The following is a 20,573-nucleotide window of genomic DNA, read 5'->3' as shown; positions in this document are numbered from 1 at the left end:
GGTGTCCTCTATTTCTGTCTTTAAAGAGAAATCCTCAGAGATATGTTACCGTGTTTGGAAACTTAAAGGGGGATTGGAGTAGAGCCATCGATGGCTCCTGATGGGGGGGAGGGATACACTGGGATTGGTTAATGGGTGTTTTCAATAAAGACAGTATTAGCTTCAACACATTGGGTTTGTCTATCTGACTTGGATTTGGATCCGATCACATTGTACGAGCAAATACATCCACAGTTGATCAGGCCTGTGCTGTTCACGTGAGACCTGTGAACTATGTAGTAACCAATGCCGGATGCATATTAATGAGGGATTATTCAGAGTAATTGTTAACTTCCAACACATATTTGATATTTGTGACTCTGGCTCATCTTACCATTGCACTTGATATAAGTGTGCTCATATTTTTCAGCATAGTGTTGTTGAAAATGTTGGCAAGTCAGCAGCAGCAATTTTGTCTGTGTGTGCTGTTGAAGACGAAGACGAGGAGTGTGGCTGTGAACCGGCAAATTCTCCTGTAGAGACAGTTCTATCATATCATCCAGCAGCTCTGCTTGGGTGGAGCTGTTTTCCTGTTGGCTCTGTTTGAGATGCAGAGCATGAAACGCACGGCGTATTGTAGCTGAGCTGCCATAAAACAACAGGAAATAAACATGAATACTAACTGAATTATTCAGGTTTTGACAAACTTTAAAAAAAAAAAAAAAAATGTGACCTTGTGATTGTGCTGCTGAGTCTCTCACGCTCTGTCTTACACTGCCTTTTCACTTATAGATCACAGTATCGACTTTGTGGCAATGGACGTGGCAGTGAATGCTGTTGCTGGAGCCCTGAAGGCTTTTTTTGCGGACCTGCCCAACCCACTTATCCCCTACAGCCTACACCCGGAGCTGGTCGAGGCCGCAAGTAAGCATCAACACAGAGCCTCCATTTTCACACAATGTATAATTTCATCCTTGCTATATTTTCAAGTTACAGTTTAAAGAAAATGCTAAAGGTTTTGAATTGAATGTTAAAACCTTCCCACTGGAGCAGGGATGCATCGTCCAGAGACGGGCAACAGACAGTTAGGGATAAGAACACAGACACATTCCACACATGCTCACTGTAAAACATGATAACAACTCTGGAGAGTAGTAACAATGAGAAGAAGTGCTCCTTTGTTTGTTGTGTTCGACTGGACAATGTGGAAAAAGTGGAACAGATTGAACTTTATTGATGCCATGGGGAAACTGTGTTGCAGACAGTATGTGTAAGTCCTTCACACAAATGTCCAAGACGCTGAAATAAAGGACATGTACCTTTTCATTAAAGAGTTGAGTGGCTGGTTTACTTTGCTGCCATCTGCAGAAAGTCTTCACAGACGACTGGGGAGATGACGACATTTGCATCATGGATATGGACGGAATGAATTGTCCCTTATTGATGCAGCCTGAGATAAAGCAATTAAGTTGCAGCACAGGTGTATTTTTATTGGGCATGTTCGAGTTTATCCACACAGGTCCAGAGCTGTGTAACAATCAGGTCTGAGTCTCATCTAAAGCCTTAGCTTATCTTAAAGCTACAGTATACGGCTGTGCTCTGCCCAGGCCTTCCTCTCTCTGCCCTGCTCTATCATCTTCACCACTCTTTGATGACCTCTTCAGGTATTAGTCATGATCAAACTACAATAAGGAATAATTGAGCAGAAATTAACAAACTGGTTTGATTGGTTTGTCTCTACCTCTGCCCTGCTGCCAGTGTTGATGAATTCTGCGTCTGCTCCAGGCAGCCAATGACTTTTAAACACCGGTTCTCTTGTGCCAAGCATCTTGGTGATGTTGCTACAGACTTACTGTGGATTTAATGTCTCTCTGACTCCCTGATGTTGAGATCAGGGCTCTGGGGGGGGGGGGGGGGGGGGGTGGGGGGGGTGGGGGGGGGGGGGGGGGGGGGGGGGGGGGGGTCGTCATACCATCAGTACTCCCTGTAGTTCTTGGCTCTGAAGACAGCTCTATATGTATGTTTGAGCTTGTTGTCATGGTGCGGGATAAATGTCAAGCCCCCCTGATGGTACAGCGTGACGGATAAAAGCCTGAACATCTAAAGTGTCTCAAATATTTGGACTGTTCTGTATATGAAAGAAAACGAAATCATACAGGGACTAAATATCCCTCACACATATGCACTTGTATGCTCGTGTCTATTGTAACAGATGTCTACAATGCTAATTAAAGACTAGATAATTTTCCGCACACACTAAAAGCTTTCTGTCATATCGTACACTCTTAAGAGGCTTTTCCTCTCAGTTCCAGAGTACTTGTCACACTTCTACACTCTGCTCTCCCACTCTGTGTCCTGGTGATACTTGGCGCTGAAGCCACCAGGCTTGACGACGGCAGATTAACGAGCCAAAAATACACTTTTGACATACATGCCCACACACGTTAGAAAGTTTCCCAGTCTGAGAGGGGAAGAGCGACCGAGGCAGTGCTGCAGCTGCTTCTGGAAAGTGACTTAACTGTAGCAGGAACTGTGTCTTCATACCCTTCTCAGTGTTTGGTGGACTCTGGATCCATGAGTCAATACCTGAAAGGAAGCACAAAAGCTTTATCTAAAGTCACTGTTTGCCGTTCACCTACTTCCTGAACCTATTGCATTTTGTGTCTGTGGTGTGATTTCCCATCAGAGTGAGACGACTGATATTTAATAAAAGGAGGTTAAATGGTCTTTTTGGCCACATAATGCACTGCTGTAGCTGTAGCCTGCATTAATGACCTCCGACCTCTTGCAGACATTAGAGGCAGGCTGCTGTCAGCTCCTTGTGAAGATGATTGATTGTGTGCAGATTGAATAAATTTGTGCAGCTGTACATTTGAGTCTAAAAATAAAAAACGCTTCACACTGGGATGGGAATGACTGGAATATTCCAGACTGACATTGGCCTGTCAGGGGATGTGTTAAAGTAACTTTGTTGTGACAGTGTACAGATGAAAACTCTTATTTCACATCTGCTCAGTTAAATATTTAATATCTCAGCAGAGTGTTTCAGCTCCAACAAGCTATTGCCAGCGGGAAAGTGATGGATTCTCAGGGGAGGATGAGAAATATCGAGGAACCGCTCAAACGGGTTACTTTCAGAAATACAGCAGGATGTGTGTTTGTTTTCTTGCTGTCGCTCAACATTTTATTAGAGCAATCGATGCGTCGACTGCCTATTAAAACTTTCATTGAAACAAATTTTCTCAAAAGGTTTTACACAAAATTCTTTTTTTTTTTTTTTTTTTTACAGATTCAAACACTCGAAAATCTGAAAATCACTACATGCTGAAGCCATTTTGTACCCAATCAGTACAAAAACAACAATGAAGGCTGTTTAATAAATTGAGCACTCTCTCATAAGTTCATAAATTGAACTCATATTTCCAACTTGAATGAAGTCAGAACAACAGTTATTGAGTGGTCTGTAAAGTAACTAGGCTTCTTAAGCAGGTTGAAATGAAATGGAATTACCAAACCTTACAGACTTGCATAGAAAAGCTTAGTTGCATTAGCCGTTTTATGTTTGGCAAAACTTAATGATTCTGTTGAAACAGTTTAAAGATGGATAAAGCTTTAATGAGCAAACCTGAGTACATCACGTACGCCGATCGCCCACGACATTAGCACTGGAGGTCTTGACCAGGGTCAGCATGGCCACTGTGAGCAGTCTGCAGCTACACAGCCCCACACACAACAAAGTGTGTACTGAGGTGGTGAAGTTCACAAACTCAATGCACAAATAAAAGTGCAAGCATTGGCCCCAAAATACAAAAGTACTACAAGTACCTCTTCAAATCTTTTAGTACCGAAATAAGAACAATACGTATTGTGGTAATTATGGCAAAACAAGTGGAGTCATTAATGAAAACTAGGGGTCAAAGGTCACTGTTAGTAAAGGTAAAGCAGATTTTAATTATGTGCTGACAGGTGGTTAAACTATAATGATAGTTAAGCCTTTCTTACTTCATCATTTTTTTTAGAAACACCATATTTTTTGATGGATGAATTGGTGGTAATGTTGCTGTATCTGTTAAAACACTGATCAGAAATACAGTTAAGCTTAAGCTGAAGCTTCTGTCATCCTAATGCTTAATGTTCAGCTTCTAATTAAAGTGCTGAGCACTGAGGTCGCGGTTAGTGACGTGCTGTTAATTCCATTCTGCCTCGCGTAGGTAAAAAGTCCGGAGTGAGATATTAACAGTGTAGCCCTTAGTTGCTCTGTGCACGTTGAATCTGAACAGAACAAATGTGTTTGTTTTCTTGGTCTGCAGGAACTGGTTGGTTTTAACCAGTGCACAGTGAGATATGGTGCAGGCAAGTATTGTTTCTGCCCACAAGGCTTTGTAATGAGTGTGTGCGCACAGCGTGGGAGCTGCTCTTGGCAGCATCTCAACCTTTTGTTTTTCCAGAGAGTATAATTTCTGTTCCCAAGAGAGAGCGTGTGTAAAATGTAAAATGCCTTCTGTCTTCTCTCTCGTGTGTCAGAAATCGTGGACTACATCGAACGGCTGCAGGTCTTGAGAGAGATTGTAAAGAAGTTTCCATCTGTCAACTACCAGGTCTTCAAATATATCATCACACACCTTAACAGGTATGAGACGCACATGCTGACCAAACAGCTTTTAATGACCTGTCCAAATGTCCTCACTGAGGTGGTTTTGAAATAAACCAAACGCACAAATACGCACGTACATGTCCCACACACACTCCTGAGCTAAGACACACAGATAAACACACACACACCGTTTGTGTGTGTATATTTGGGGTTAAGTCTTCTGCAGCAGCACAACACTTACATCTCAGCAGGGACCTGCATTCAGACTTAGAGTGTCATCATGACATGTTGCAGGATTTGAATGATTCAGCTCTGACATAGAGCCAACGCTTTCTGTCAACAACTGTACAACACACACACACACACACACACACACACACACACACACACACAATGTTCATATTGATCTGAAAACATTTTGATTAGCATCTGCTTTTATTTTACCTTTTTATGTGTAGTGAAGTTACAGCCAGCAAACTTTACATTTGACTTTTTATGACAGTAACAATCCTAAAAACGCTGAATTTAGCTTCTTCAAGACATCCTACATTTCGACACGGCGTAGCCTCAACATGCCTATTTGTCTGCTTTAGGTAACAGTGTTGGATATAAAACATGGTCCAACTAGCAGAAAACACTCAGCAAAATGTGATAATTTTAACTTGATTTTCTTTTTTGTCCATCCATGGTTCATATGGATTCCATTCATCTTTTTATTGCTACAGTTATACTTCAAACTTTCTATAGTACTATAAAGTTCTTCGTCTAAAAGTGTACTTAAGTAACAGTATGCAAGTATTTTCAGCTAAATGTACATAAAGAATCTGAAGCCAAAGTATTTGGCGTCTGTGACTGAAATGATTTTACTGTTGTAGTTCATCCAGAGTGAACTTGTTTTACCAGCTGTACAGTTGCATCTGAAAGCGGATTTAACCTCTTTAGCTGATGATCTTTTATCGTTCTGTGTGGTATTAAAACGCTCTAATATAACTTGATGACGCCTAGAGAACTTTCTAAAAATCTCGTGAGCGCCAGGTCGAACATTTTAGTGCCACGATCGGCACCTGAAATTACCAAAGCTCGTTAAACATTTTGGGCTTTCAGCTCCAATTTGTGAAGGAGTTCTTCTACTTTTAACCCTTTCTCTGCCCCGCTCTCCTCTGCAGGGTGAGTCAGCACAGCAAGACCACCCTGATGACGGCCGACAACCTGTCCATCTGCTTCTGGCCCACGCTGATGCGGCCCGACTTCGAGAACAAAGACACGCTGTCCACCACCAAGCTGAACCAGGCCGTCATCGAGTCCTTCATTTTGCAGAGCGACTACTTCTTCCACGGCGGCGAGCTGGCAGAGAGCTCCAGCAGCGAGGGCACGCCGCCGCCGCACTGCCACAACATGGTGGAGGCCCTGCTGCCGCTGCAGCTTCCTCCACCGCTACAGCCGCAGCAGATCCAACACAACCTGCCCCCTGACCCGCTGATCTAAGACCCAGAGGAGCTGAAATCACCGGTTGTTTGTTTGTGCTGCCAGCTGCCTTTGTCTGGAGGTTTTCTCCCGCTCTTCAAAACACTGGTCAGCTGCTAAAGATGAGAAAACCTGGTAGGGGACTTTTAGAGATTCAGCATCGACTTTGAGGTGTATGAGCTTTGGGGGTTAGAGACACATGGATAGTTTGTTGGATCAAACCTAATCTGTGAGATGTGCTCATCCTGCGAGGTAATTTCTGGATATTAGATATTCACAATTGAACGTCGCCTTTCAAACTAATTCTTGAACCTGAGATGACCCCCCCCCCCCCTTTCCCTCCCCTCCTTTTTCCCCAGCGATACAGAGAATGAACTGATTTAATTTCGGCACATAGTGACTACACTAATCGTTTAGCAGGGTCAGACTAGGACTACAGGGATTCTGGGACAAACATGACTCTCCTCATTTATCTTGATTGAATAGCACACTGGGGTCTAAAGCACGTCCCCGTTAATCGTCGCCCTCGTTACCCCTGCCCCGAGACTTGACAAAAGGGAAGTTAGACAGTCCTCATGACTGAAACGTTCGATAGTGACTGACTGCTCGACTGACTTACTCTGGGCTGAAAGGACTTCATAGAGTCTTCCCTGCACATTTCCACATGTCTTGTTCTTCTTGACCACAGATTGGTCAGTAAGAGCAGGCGAAGGAACAAGAGTGGAGGCACTACACAGGCTCACAAACCATGGATTTGTGAATTCTTTCTGGTTTCGGGGAGTTGGGACGAGCCCTGGTTTTACACTTAGAAGACACAATGAAACGCCCCCTTCCTGCGATATGAACTCGATATGAACATGCACGATTTCAGTCAAAGGTCCCAATTTCATGTCTGTTTTGCTTAGTTTACGTTATCATTTGGACAAGTTTCTTTTTTATATTTTTTGTAATGTCTGATGGTTTCTACCTAGTGTTTGTGTGTGTGTGTGTGTGTGTGTGTGTGTGTGTGTGTGTGTGTGTGTGTGATGATGTGTGATGGTGTATCTGTGTGAACTGACCTGTGGTCTGCATTTTCTCTGCGGAAAGAAGGGGCCATTCAGGAGGGAAAAAGGAATTCAAACGTAGACTGAGGGAATCAGACTTTACAGACTTCACCACAGATCTTCAGCTAACCTTCTAGCCTCTTTAGAGACTCTAACTTCACGCCATGACTGACAGCTCTCATTCTCTCACGCTGATGGGAGACCACTACCCACCCTGACCCCTCGATGATGACACGTGCAAGAGAAAACCACTACCCCGCGATGCATTCTGGATCTCTTTGGCTGGAAGAGGCGTCCTCTGTGTTAGTTCCTTTCTTCGCGTTGCGGAGGACACTTCACTCTTTCATTTCTACTTTTGTTCTCCGCTTCTGTTGGTTTGCTGGAAACAATAATTTGCATGTCTCTGTTTTTGCCACTTAGTGAAAAAATAGAACTTTACAGTTAAAAAAAAGAAACTTTGAAGTGTTCTCGTTCAGACCTGCATCATTTTATCTTTTTTCCTTTTTTTTTTTTTTGGCCTAAGGGGAAAATTTCCACAGAAAAACTCTAGGAGGAGTTAAATGTTTTGCATATTTTTCTTTTCCGTCATGCAAGAAATCAACTCTTAATATCATATTTTGGTTATGTCAAATAGTTTTCCCTAAATAGAGGAAAGAAGTATATATAAGTATATATATATATATATATAAATATATATAAAGATTTATCAGCATCAGAGGTTGCTGATTTAGTGAAATACCACCGGGTACTGGACTGTATAATCTGTCAGAAGCTATAATCATATTTCTTGTGGTTCTGATGAAACCCATATTTTTTCTGATGGAATGTGAGTGAGAGACTGTGTGTGTCTGTGTGTGATTTTTTAATTTTTTTTGTTTGTGTTTTTTTGGGGGGGTTGATACCGTTTAACTAGGATTTAATTCCACTTATCCCTTCTGAAAGAGAAAACTATTACTTCCCATCTTTTTTTATCAGTAACACTTTGAGGCAAAACAAATGCAGCCAAACTCTTCAAATTTGTGAAAAAAAAAGTTGGCATTTTCTTGGGTCCTTTTTGGAATAATCTTAATACACACAATTTTCTTCTGGTTTGTTATCACGAACAAAGATGATGGTCAGAAATTGGCATGTAGTTATGGTCCAGGTCTGTCATTTCCTTATAATTTCAATGAGCTTTGCTAGAAACAACGTTTGTAATTTGCAGTGGTGGAAATGATTATTACTGCTTTTAGCCCCTTGGTTTTACTTTGTTGCTTTTAATTTGTGAAGTTGCATCTCTCGCCTGAGTTAAGGGAAAATAGGCAGCACACAATTAGAACATTTCACAGGCAGTTTTGGTGATGGGGACCTGAAATGCCTGATAACGTGGCAGCTTTGCTGAACAGTAGCAGTGTTTTAGATGTTTTTGTGCAGTGAAATTGCTGGAGCATGTGAACATTGTAGACCGTAGTTGTGATTTTAGGCAAACTAACTTATTTCATTATGTCATGTGAGCAGACTAGGACGCCTCTATGAAACATAACCACTAACTATTCTTATTTTCTCCATTCTTTCTGCACTTGCGACAGATCTGTCACTGATATTTCTGTGGGACATTTTTGCTGCGGGAAAATCCTAACTTCTGTCTGTGTTCCACTGCAACGTTCTGCACGGTGCAAAAACAGTTTACTCCCACTTTCCTGCAGAGCACCGACGGTTGCCTTGCATGGTCATTTGCAGACCTGCCACCTCTCTTGAACGTTCTCTCAGGCTTTTGCTTGGAAATGAAATTGGATGTTTTCGTACTTGATGTAAGTGGACTAATAGTTTGTGAGGCGTTCGCAGACAGTATGTAGAGTACAGAGTCACAGTGATTGGACAAAATGGCAAAACGAACTGTGAAATTGTGAAGAGACTGAATAATACACATCAAATCAGACGATTGTCTTCAAATCCATCCAAATTAAAACACTACCCTCTTCACCTGATCGGCGTCTTGGAGATTCTAAAGCTTGGTACGTTAGAAAAGAGTCGTGCATCCTATAACCCAGAAAATCACAGTGGCTCCGCTGAACATGTGTAACTGCAAAATGTGTCTACAGAAAAAGCAAAAAGAATAATTAGGAAGGGTTAATGAATTAGTATTTATTTTTAATTTATTACTTTGTTTAAAACAAATAACCCTCTTTCTTCACGTAGTACGTACTAGTTCTTTCTCTGGTTCTCTAGTTACATTTGCAAAGAATTATCTGGAAGTGACAGACCTGTAATATAAAGCTTCACAGCTGACATATGTCTTTGCTTCATCTGAACACGACCCAAACCGGAAAACTTTATAGCATTTGCACAAAATGTACTTTGCATTATTTTAGTATGTTCACACATAGTAACAAACACTAATAAGGACATATGTAATTTCTGGCTACAGACTTTGTTCAGGTCACAAAAGAGATTTTCTTCCTTTCTTTTTCGGATTCAAATGAGAAGTTTGTTTCTCCAATCTACAAAAACACATAAATAAAAGAATTCAAACACTAAATATTGGTTAAGGAACCGCAGGTTTCATGTTGCAGCGAAACATTTAATGTGAGTTTGCAGCATGAGAACATGAATCAACCAACTGTTGACATGTGGATATCAGCTATAGTTGGCAATGTGTAACTTGTGAACTTAAAAGGATTTGAAGTGCAGTGACGACAGTTTGGGAAGCTGCAGTACTTCAACATTTAGCGTACAGCCACTATTCACAGTTTGCACTCTGAAGTTCCAGCATCTGCAAAGACCAACAGCTAAATTAAAAGGCCTTTCAGAAACTGTGCCAATCGTGACTTGACACATTTTATTACCGTCCCCTCTGCTCTTTCTGCAGCCGTATCGAGTGCCATCCCATCATATTATTCCTTAAACTTTGGTCAGACAGATGTTACATCCTGAGTGGCAATTTGTGTTTATATGCTGTTCGGTGCTACAACAGAGAAAAGGTGGAGGGGTCGTTAAGGAAAGTGTGGCAAGTGACGGATCAGACATTTTGCAACCACGTTCTTTTGGAATAAACAGTAAATTTGAGCTGTACTGACTTTAAACATTGGCGTTTCCTGCCATTTCTAGAGTGGAGCCTAAAACGTGTATTGATGAATATCAGCATTGAGGGAACATGTTGATAAGTAACAGTTATTCCCATTTCAGACATGTGTCATGCAAAAGAAAACGGTCAGCTGTTCCCAGTACATGTGATATTTGCTTCCACGTGGAGGATTAATGTAGTTCTCCGCTTTTCCTCAAATTCTGCCAGTATTGTTTGATTTACTGAACAGGTTTTAGTCATTTATGAAGCAAAACACATTTTCTAGTTGCAGCTGTACAATGTGATGATTTAATTGTTTCCTGAATTCACACATTCTAGAATTTTTTTTTAAATGAACAACATTTAAAAAAAAAAATTACGCAGTGCCACAGACATGGCACAGATAATGAATTTTATCTTTGAGGTTGAGGAAAAGGTTGTGGTGAAGGGAAAGAAACTGGGCCACAAATCCGATTTACCAAACTTTAAAGGGCACTTTGAAAGGGACACATGTCTGGAACGGGACCCACTGTGGACAAATGAGAAATACATTTCCTTTGATATGTGAATGAGAAGTGGTAAGGGGCATAAATATAAAGGGGACGTTGAAGGGCTCATTGAAGGGAGCGAAAGGCAGCAGTGGAACAGAGCCAAGAGCATCCTGATCTTTTCATGGGGGAGGGAAAGGGTGGTGGGAGGGTTCAACAGCTGCTAGATGATAAACGATTAAAGTGTTTGTCTGTAGTTTTCCATCAATCAGTCAACTGTTCTTTTCGGTTTCATTTTTTTGTTGACTTGCTCTTATGTAGTCAGGCCGGTGTACAAACCAACTGCGTTCTAACAACATCCGCTGTGTATTATAGTAAATAAAAAGGATTTTCGGAAATGAAAAACTCTAAAATAAGTTTTTCTGTCTCTCCATGTTTCCAAATAAAGTTTCTTTTTTTTTCAAAGCTGCCGAGTCTTTATCTTCCATTAAGAGCAGTTTATGTAGAAACCTTAGCAATGGAGGAGCAGAGTGAGCATGTCCACGCTGAGCAGCCTGCAGCTACACAGCAGAAGTACACAAAGTCAATACGCCTTCAAGTATTACCCACTACAAGTACTACTTCAAAACTTTTAGTCAAGTAAAGGTACTGCATGGGAAAAATACATGTTCATATTAAAACCATGCAAACATTTCTATTATTAGTATTAAACAGGTCAGTAGGTTCTCTCATGAACACGCATCAACAGATAAATATACTTAAAGTATAACAATCGTTTCTGGAAATAAAACCCTATGTGAAGTAAGTGGAAACTCAAATACACAAGTTTTAAGTAGCATAGTTGAACTTTGTGTAAGTGTAGCAGGTACATTTGCAGCATCTAAATGTATATGATGTGAAAGTTTTTGTGCTCGTTTAATTTTGGGGTCTTTCTTCTCCTCTGGTGTAGCAGTATGGAGGCGTTTTTACAGGTCTGTGCACATGTGGCCAAATCCAAGAGACTCTTCACTGATGCTGCTGTATTTCTATTCTGTATGTGTAGCTGCTTCCCATGTGTGTTACATGTGTGTAATTGTGTTGCATTCAAGTGCACGTCACATTCTGCAAGCGTTCTGTTGTGACCGAATCCTAGTTAATGTTAACCAAATAAAGACAACAGGGACCCGTGTAGTAATCAGTGCATTTTCAGACCAAGCCTAAAGGTACAAGGTCCGCATTTTGGTTTTTGTTTGTTTTTTTATTGCATCAGTGCGAAATGAACTGTTATGCAGAGCTGCACATCCGTGAGGACGGTGTGAAGAAGAAGCTGTTACTGTGTTGGTTGTGCTGTGGTGAACTGTTTCAGGATCAACGCCTGCAGACGGTCAGAAGCTGAAGTCCACCACCTGCTGGTTTCATCTAGAACTGCACAATCATAAGAAAACGCAGCCGCACCTTCCCTCGCTCCAGGTAAAAAGTGATGGACGTCAGAGAGACACGTCGGCCACTGTGATCATGCTGATTTCATGGATGCTGAAATTGAACGGACTGAATTAAAGCATTTAAATCGGATTTAAACTAATTCATTTTGTGGTGTTATGTCCGCCGAGTTTATCGGTGAGTCTGTCACGTTTGACAAACCATTGCATTTGAATTTTTGTGGACAAAATGTTTTGCCGGAAATCCCAGTCGCCTTAAAACGCCCCTGTTCTTAACGTAGTTTGGCGTGACGTTAAAACATGACAGCAGTCAGTGTGAGGCTCTGTGGTAACTGTGTTTGGTTCCACGTCCCGATGAACCTGAACCTGCTGGGCAAAAGAAAAAAAGCCCCCAAAACACCAGGGCGTGTTCCCGTCATATTCTATTCCCACTTACAGATCAGTAGGGATGGAGAAACGCTGACTCAACAGGAAAATGGCTGCGTGTTCTAAAGGATAAAAACAGGTAAAATGGCGACATCTGCTGGCAAATATTTGGTGCCAATAGAAGAATGCGCGCCATAATTGAAGTAGCTGGTTCATATTACAAGATGCTTAATTTTGTAATATATGTTGTTGTTTTTTTTTCTTTTTAAAAAAGGCCTGTTGTAGAATTAAAACAAGAACGAAGAGCAGATCTAAGGCTCAAAATCAATACGACGTGTTTCCGACCTGTGTGTGACGTAATGGCGCTTAATTTCGGGTGGTTTCGCGCGGTGAAACGAGGTTTAGAATGATCTTGTCGCGATACTTCTGCTTCCAGAGCGCGACCCTGTGTGTATGTGTGTGGAGTAGTCAAACTTTCCAGTGTGTAGAATAAAATAAAGCCGCAGTTAAGTGAACAATTAGCTAATTGACTAACATTAGCTGGCCAACAAGTTTCTACTTGAATATTAATTTGAATTAATATTCTTCATTAAACAATTACAAGCTACAGCCAGTTTGGCGCCATCGATTTCAGAAACACGAATTCGGTGTTTTTTAATCCCGAGGTTCCGCATGTAGCTAACTAAGCACGTGGTCTATCGAACTTGTGGGTCACATTTGAACACGGCATGTTGGACTCTGGAGAAGCTTTGGTGGATATTGAACTATTTTATGACCTTCACCTGCAGAATGTGTAACCCATCACACCGTGGACGTTTAGCCTCAGGTGAGTTAGCGCTGGCTCGCCAGGAGGTGGTGGTGTGGCTTTAGCTTTGAAACAAATCCGGGCGCTGGTGGTTTTGAGCGTGACACTTGGTAAACATCACAGAAATGTGTGACATCGCTCGAACTTCTTACGGAATGAAATAGTGTTTGATATTTGTAAGTGATAGGAAGTTTTACACGTCATTATCGGACTGTCAATGCTGTTATTGTGAACACTTTAGGTCTTACATCCAATCATTTACAGTATTTGTGTGTTCACATATTCATTTGATTTTACTTAGCAGCTTATCCGTGGATTTTTCAGCTGCCATTTGAGAAATACATTTTCTATTCACTCTGAGTTTTGCATAACTCAAATGTCAAATTCAGGTCACTAAACAAAGGTTTTTCTTACATTTCTATATATAGTTCTACGTACTTCTTGTAAATTCCCTGTTCACTGTTGTACACAATGATATCACGCAATTACAGGCAAAATAAAGTGTCGATGATTGGAATGATGTGGTACTTGTCATTTATGGTACTGCATACATTAAGTCTTTGAGTGTTTATATTTGAGAGCGCCACCTAATGTTAGCATTGCATCACATCTTAGATAATAAATGCTGTGATATGTGACATACAAGTAAACAGTGCAACAAATAGGAAAAGTTTCCATGGATAAAATGTAAATGATCAATGCAAATGCCCGATGAACACAGTAAATTGTTTACTCTTGTTTCCCCGCAGGTTCTGTTCTGCCTCGGCACATCAGGGACGTCCAGTTGGGGGCATGGGCGGCTTCCTCTTGCCTGTTTTCAGTGTTTCCTCCTCAGGCACAGAAAGAGAGAGCAGCTGTTTCTCACATCCCAGCCTATGCTCTGTCATCCTCCACATCAACATCCTCCTCCTCCTCCCTGAGCAAGGGAGCACCACACCCTGTCAGCCAATCAGAGCACAGCTCCACCTTCTCCATCACATCATCTCAGTTTCCAAGGTAACAGGGCACCCCTCTCCCTCTTTCTCCCTCGCTCTCCGTTTCCGTCTCCCTCTGTTTCCATACTGAAAGGTGCCGCATCATCATCATCATCCCTCCCCTTCGCCCATCCCACCGTCCCATACTGAGAGCTGGTGGCTAGTTTAGCTTTAGCCTCCTCTCTGTTAGCATTATCTCTCTCTCTCTGTCTCTTGCTGCAGTGGGATTGCCACAGCATCAGACACCTCCCTCACTGCTGCTCTCTGTCAGCATCTTCCAACATCTAACGGAAGAGAAGAAGGGAACAAAATGGACTAAAGGCAGAGGCTAAGAAGAACTGAGATGTGGTAAGTACTGCTGAACCTGCTCTCCTCAGCTCTCCTCCTGTTTTGTACATATAAAACAGGCAAGTATGTGTGTGTTAAGCCTAATCCTTCATGGAATGTTGGTTCAATGAGCTGTCTTATGCTAACGCTCCAACAGTGATGGAAAGAGAGAGAGAGAAACAAGAAAGAGAGGTAGAAACAGAGGGAGGTGACTCCCAGTCCCCCTCTCTCTCTTTGAGCTTTTGTTATGGAGGCCTGCTCTGCAGAACAGCTCGCTCTGCCTGCTGCATACAGAAAGAGGCCAACACCTCTCCTCCCTATTCCCAGTGTGCTGCCCCTCTCTATATTGGCCTGTCATCCTGCTTCATTGGCTTGACAGCTCACTGTTTGCATCTTTTACTAGGTAATTGTTTTTCTGTCGTGTGAGGGAGATTGTTATTTCTGCCATTGTGGTTTGTGATGTCATCTTAGCTTTGTTGTCTCTCAAAGTTCAGATTTTTTTAAGGACATTGATGAATTAAGTTTAAATGTGAGGTTATTCTTAGAGTGAGGACCTTCTGTCGAATGACTACTTCTAAAAGTAAAAGGGGTTATGGTGTGAAAAGCCAAACTTGAGGGTGGAGTACAAAGCTTTTATAGAGAGTAATGAGATGGAGTCAAGTCCAAGACTTTTTGGGTGTTTCATGTTTGTACTCCTAAAAGCGATGATAGTAGTTGTGTGAAGAATGTGGTTGTGAAGGGAAAAGACAGAGGGCTTCTCTCCATGCATATGATGAATAAACATTTGTGATATCAGACATTCTGATAGATTCTTTACACCTACAGTGGGTCACTGTTTTTGAAATATATATATATATTTTTTTTTTGTAGAATTATGTTTCAAAACCTATTTTATTGGTGCTGTTGACAGCTCTGTGCTGGCAGCAGTGCAGTTTGTGAGGAGGTCTCGCCTTTCTAACCAAAGAATCTCATTGATTTCTACCCTAACACATTTTAAAGCTTCTTATTTATTGTGATTTGATAATGACCCAAACCTGAAGCTATGTACAGAGCGTAGAAAGCCATAGTGGAGCAGGGAGAGGGAGGGTTGGGTGGAGCAGAGTGGAATGACAGCAGGTCTCATGCTACTGCATGTCACTGAGCCAGGACCCCGGAAAAATGGTCACCTATTGTAACTGGGATAGAATAATTGTCAATGTTAATTACAAGGTTTTGAAGATGTGTAAAACAAAATCAAATTCAAAATGAGCTAATATTTCCCATAAAATGGTCAAATGTCCCAGCTTCAACATCTGATATGTTGTTTGTATGGTGTGAATAAAATATGGGTTGATGAGCTTTGCAAATCATTGCATTCTGCTTTGATTTTCAGTTTACCGTTGGCCCAGCTTTTTTGGAATTTGGGTTGTATAATTATTTTGCACTTTTCCTAAAATTAAAGGTAACGTAAATGTAAAAAAGGTCTGTCGCACTACAACAGAGGTTGTGATAAATCCATAAGTTCCATAAACTGTTGGCCGCGGTCCACCATCAAACAGCTGTAGAGGGTCAAACATGGTGTTGGACGATAAGCTTTTTTTTTAAGCAGACTGACACCTTAACGTTGTTTTCAATCCTCATCATCACTAAGATCTGGAAACAAAGAGACACCACTAACAAAACATGGACTAAGACACAGTCTTACACAGGTTGTCTGAATTACAGGAGAGTAAAACTAAAAATGGATGCACCTGAAACGCTGGCAGTAGGAGGGTGTCCGGGTCTTGAACCCATGACGTAATCAGTGAAGACATTCTGACATGAATCAGACAGGTCCAGCTGCATGTTGTCCAGTTTAGTTACTGTGTGTGGTAGTTTAGCTGAGTCACATATCGTCGAGCAACATTTTTTTCCTAAGGGATAAAGTCATAGTTACTTGTACCAGTGTTGGTAGCAGGAACCCCAGACAATCAATCACACTACTTAAAAACACAGACCCACCTGATTTAAATCAAGTCCATGAAAGTTTAGTCATAAATCATTTTCACAATCAAAAGGTGCATCCTGTTTGCCTTTCTTCTTCTGCTTCCATGCTCTTCTTCAGAAAGTCACATGCAGCAGGGGAAGCAAGGAAATGAAAGGAAGGTGAGGTAGGAAGTGAATTCCCTTTGGCTGCTTCAGTCACAGAGGAAACAGCTTTTTTACAACTTCAGTTATAAAGAATTTGGACATAAGAGAAGTTGGTGCTTATCAGAGTCTTGCTCAAGCAGGTTTTGTTCTACAAAGTAGACCTAATGTCTCTGTGATGTGCCGTTTGATGGATGCGGCCTTAGTGTAACTACCTGATGCTTTTGTGTTTTATCTGACAAAGCTTCCTAAAGGCAGCTTCCCTAAATAGTTCTCAAAATGTTTTGACTACTGGCAGCAGACAAAACCGCTTCTAGTTTAGAAAGTAGAGAACAAAGGAAAGTAAGAAGGATTTTACAGATGGAGTTTAACAGGAAATATGTTGACATCATCATTTCAGGTGAATTGTGAAGAAGGGGAAGTTGTTTCAGGATGGTATGAGTGGTCAGTACAGCCCAACTCGTGCTATGTACTCCACAGGATATGACGCAACGATCCCCAGGGCTGTTAAACTAGGGTGAGTGGCTGCAGAGCTGAGAAGCGTAAATGTCAGAGGAAAAGCGAGGAAGGTTAAACTGGGTGTGGGCTTTATGAGATTAAGTCCACACTGAAACAAAGGGGGATGAAAGCTCCTCCTCCACTTCTCTCTGTGTCTGAACTTACATCACCCTTGTTCTCTCGGGGGATGATGATGGAGCTGGTCGCTTTGATCATAGCTACTCGTGGCACTTTGCTCTTAATATCATCTGCATGACTCAGCTTTTTGTTCCATTTGAACCTCATTTGTTCATCGTTTCTCCTAAATGGCTAAATGTGCCCTGAGTAGTTATTGTCGGCCATTCTGTGACGTGAGGCTGATAAGACAGTCGATATCAGCATCTGGTTTATTAGCCCAGTGCAATGTACAAGGAATGTGTCTTGGTGTTAACTTCCAAAATGTAACATGTGAAATCTGAATCAAATAAATAAATCCTGCCATCGCACACAGGTAGCTTCTGTTCCACCTGTTTCAACCGGAGGATGCCTGCTTTTGGATATTTTGGATTGCTGGCAAATGGCTTTACATGTGTGACTGTCACCTGTGGGACTGTTGTGTGTTCAGGCCCACCAGGACTTGCATCCACATTTGTTGCAAGTGGTGGTGGGCCTGCTGATTTATACGCTCACTGTGGCTTAGAGTAACCAAAGCAATAAAAACCAAACCATACAGCTACTGTAGGCACATGAATAATAGGGAAACACAGTGAGATAGGACTTTTATTTAGCCTGTGTTCTTGTTGTTTTATGCTGCTGTCTAATCCATTTGAGTCATGTGCCTGAGGTTATCAAATTGAGCTGAGTGTTGACCAGGTTTTATTTCAGCCAGTGAGACAGTTTAAGGATTAGCTGAGGATTGTTCTTTCAGCACAGTCAGACATTTCTTGTTGTGTTTATTGACACACAGATGTAGTTAGGGCAGGATGATTGAATGTAATGCAGGAGATTGACTCCACACTCGCTGACATCACTTCCTCTCTTAGCCTATAGATCTCAGGGCTGTAGCTCAGTGGGTTAGGCAGTCGTCCACATCCGTCGTCCCAGTCCCAGCTAAGTGTCCTTGGGCAAGACGCTGAACCCCAAGTTGCTCCCGGTGGGTCAGGTGAGCACCTTGCATGGTGGCCACCGCCGTGTGTGTGTGTGTGTGTGTGTGTGTGTGTGTGTGTGTGTGTGTGTGTGTGTGTGTGAGACTGGGAATCAACATTGTAAAGTGCTGTGGATAAAGGTGCTATATAAGTGGCCATTTACCAGTTAGGTTTTCACTAAGCTCTTAGTTTTACTATTACCGATACAATTATAAAGCAGATCAAGTCACACACAGTTAGAGCTGCTGGCTTTGTCATTTCATTGTTATGCATATTATCCTTCTTTGACCAAGTCTATTGTAGACTCTAGCTCTAAGCTACCTTTAGCCATCTCCCAACCCTTTGTCCCTGACCTTTGCTCCAGTGGTTATTCTCTGGTGCTCCAGCCTAAGTTCACCTATGCTAACACAGCCATATATTAGTCTTGTGGTGGATCTCCCAATACAGAGGGAGGGGCAGACTCTGTCAGGATCCTCTGTAATTAGCCAGGAGCTTCGTCCAATCAGGTCAAAGCATCCTCTGACCGACTGACGCAGGCATAAAAAACATCCAAAGCCTATTGAATATTTTCTTTGCCACTATAATCTTTGGTTAAATAATTTTTGCTGGCAGCTTATTACCTAGACACACAGTCTACTTGTTTGTGTTTTTAGCTGGTTTACTGCCAGATTGTGTTGTGGATTTGCTAATCAGGATTCTTGCTTATTTAGACTTTCTCCAATGTGGTAGGACTTCAAGCTTTTTCCCAAGTCTTGACAGAATGTTGGTGTAAAATCATTCTTTAACTGCTGACATATTGAACTGCATTCTGGTCCAGTCTGCTGCCTCAGTGACTCCACACTTTCTCCCTGCAGAGCCAACGCCCTGCTACCAGTGACAGTTCAGTAAGGAGAGAGGCTAATGATGGGCTGTACTACTAGTGATACAGCAGGAGGTTACAGTACAGCAACGCTCTCAGCGTGTCAGCGTCCTGTTTCCATGTTTAGTAGCAAGGTCAGGAATGTAGCTGAGAGCAAAAAGTCTTTATTCTGCACAGATACCGGTAGTTTACTGATTTAACATCCAAAAGTGATTGTGCTGATTCAGAAAATGTATTTTTATCGTTAAGTAATGTAACCCTAATGGCTCAGCAGTAATCAATATCAAATGCTTGTAATTGCAGCAATCAAATAGACCTGAGGACACATCCTCCTCTCCCACGTTTGAAAAGATGAAGTTGGTCATAACACTACTGTAACTGTCAGGCTACCGTTAACCTGTGTGTCTAATGCCTCTACATCCCAGAATCAGCCTTACGTTTCTTCTGAATGTTTATGTAAAACAATCGAAAGACAAGATTAGATGGAGGCAGATGATCCGCTGTGGCGACTCCTGAAAGGGAAGCAGCCCAAAGGGAAAGAAGGAAAGACGAGTAGTATAGAACATTCAGTGAGTGCTTCAGGCCTTCATCACTAGACAGGATGTTGGTCTTCCGCTGCATCACAGCTGTGCTGATATTTAGTACAACAGCCTCCCTCTCAGGTGATATTGCCTAAGTATCAAAGAAATGTGAAAAATTAGAGAATCACATCATCTTCAACAATCCAATCAGCTCAAATCATTGTGAAGCTGCTGGGCACTAAATAAAACCTGTTTATGTGCTGAGCTAAACTCACATTTAATTTGTCCTTTTACTACCAATCACAGAATACACCATTAAAACCCATCGTGTTAATGAAGCTTTCTGTATGAATGCTCATAGGGAGACCACCTGATTCAACAAGAGACCAGTGGGCCCCTCATCTTTTTATCACACTATTGCTGGAAACTGTCAGCTGTGTGCACTTGTGAGCACCCTCCATCCCCCCATGTTTGTGGTGTGTGTGTGTGTGTGTGTGTGAGGTTGGAATGAGTACCACATGATGAGGTTCAAGGTTCAAGGTTCAGGGTGATCCTTCTCCTCCCTGCAGAATAGACCCCTGTAGTCCTAAATACACACAATGGGTAATTTGTTGGACTGAAATATGGGGGATGGTGGGCTGTTGTGTTAATGTTTATCTCCCATTTGTTTGAACTCGGCATTGTGTGAGACAGTTTAGACACGGCAAGTCAAAGTGACCTAAATTCTATTTCAGATTTATTCACGGAAAGAAATTTCCTGATTCCCTCCCCAGAACAATATTCATACTTTTTTCCTTGTCGCACATACAGTTGGGTGCAAAGTTTGCTTGACCTTCGAAGAGAATAAAGCAAATATTCTTTATTAAGCAACAAAATATCTGATGCACAATTAGTGAGTAAAAATGTCCCATCCACAGAAATAAATGAAAATAAAATTTCACTAGTATAATTGTCGATATTTGCT

At 41.8% G+C, this 20,573-nt stretch overlaps 2 protein-coding genes across 5 annotated transcripts in view; both read left to right on the top strand.

The window, feature by feature from the left end:
- Window positions 1–11,076, top strand: part of arhgap5 (Rho GTPase activating protein 5) — a 52,940-nt gene extending 41,864 nt beyond the window's left edge. For both annotated transcript variants that reach the window (XM_067478834.1, XM_067478833.1), the window contains exons 5-7: window positions 772–903; window positions 4,504–4,609; window positions 5,740–11,076. In XM_067478834.1, coding sequence (XP_067334935.1) covers window positions 772–903; window positions 4,504–4,609; window positions 5,740–6,058 — 557 coding nt within the window. In that variant the 3' untranslated portion in view covers window positions 6,059–11,076. The remainder of the gene's footprint in view (window positions 1–771; window positions 904–4,503; window positions 4,610–5,739) is intronic.
- Window positions 11,077–13,973: 2,897 nt separating this feature from the next.
- The window catches only part of akap6 (A kinase (PRKA) anchor protein 6), a 184,307-nt gene continuing 177,707 nt past the window's right edge, over window positions 13,974–20,573 (top strand). For 2 of the 3 annotated variants that reach the window (XM_067478827.1, XM_067478823.1), the window contains exon 1: window positions 14,280–14,522. The gene's annotated coding sequence lies outside the window, so the exon portion shown is untranslated. Of the gene's footprint in view, window positions 14,197–14,279; window positions 14,523–20,573 lie in introns of those variants that run through there. The other variant, XM_067478824.1, reaches the window with a different exon arrangement.

This window comes from Channa argus, chromosome 16 (genome assembly GCF_033026475.1).
Source record: "Channa argus isolate prfri chromosome 16, Channa argus male v1.0, whole genome shotgun sequence".
Lineage (NCBI taxonomy): Eukaryota > Metazoa > Chordata > Actinopteri > Anabantiformes > Channidae > Channa > Channa argus.
This window is presented reverse-complemented; position numbering and strand designations above follow the sequence as displayed.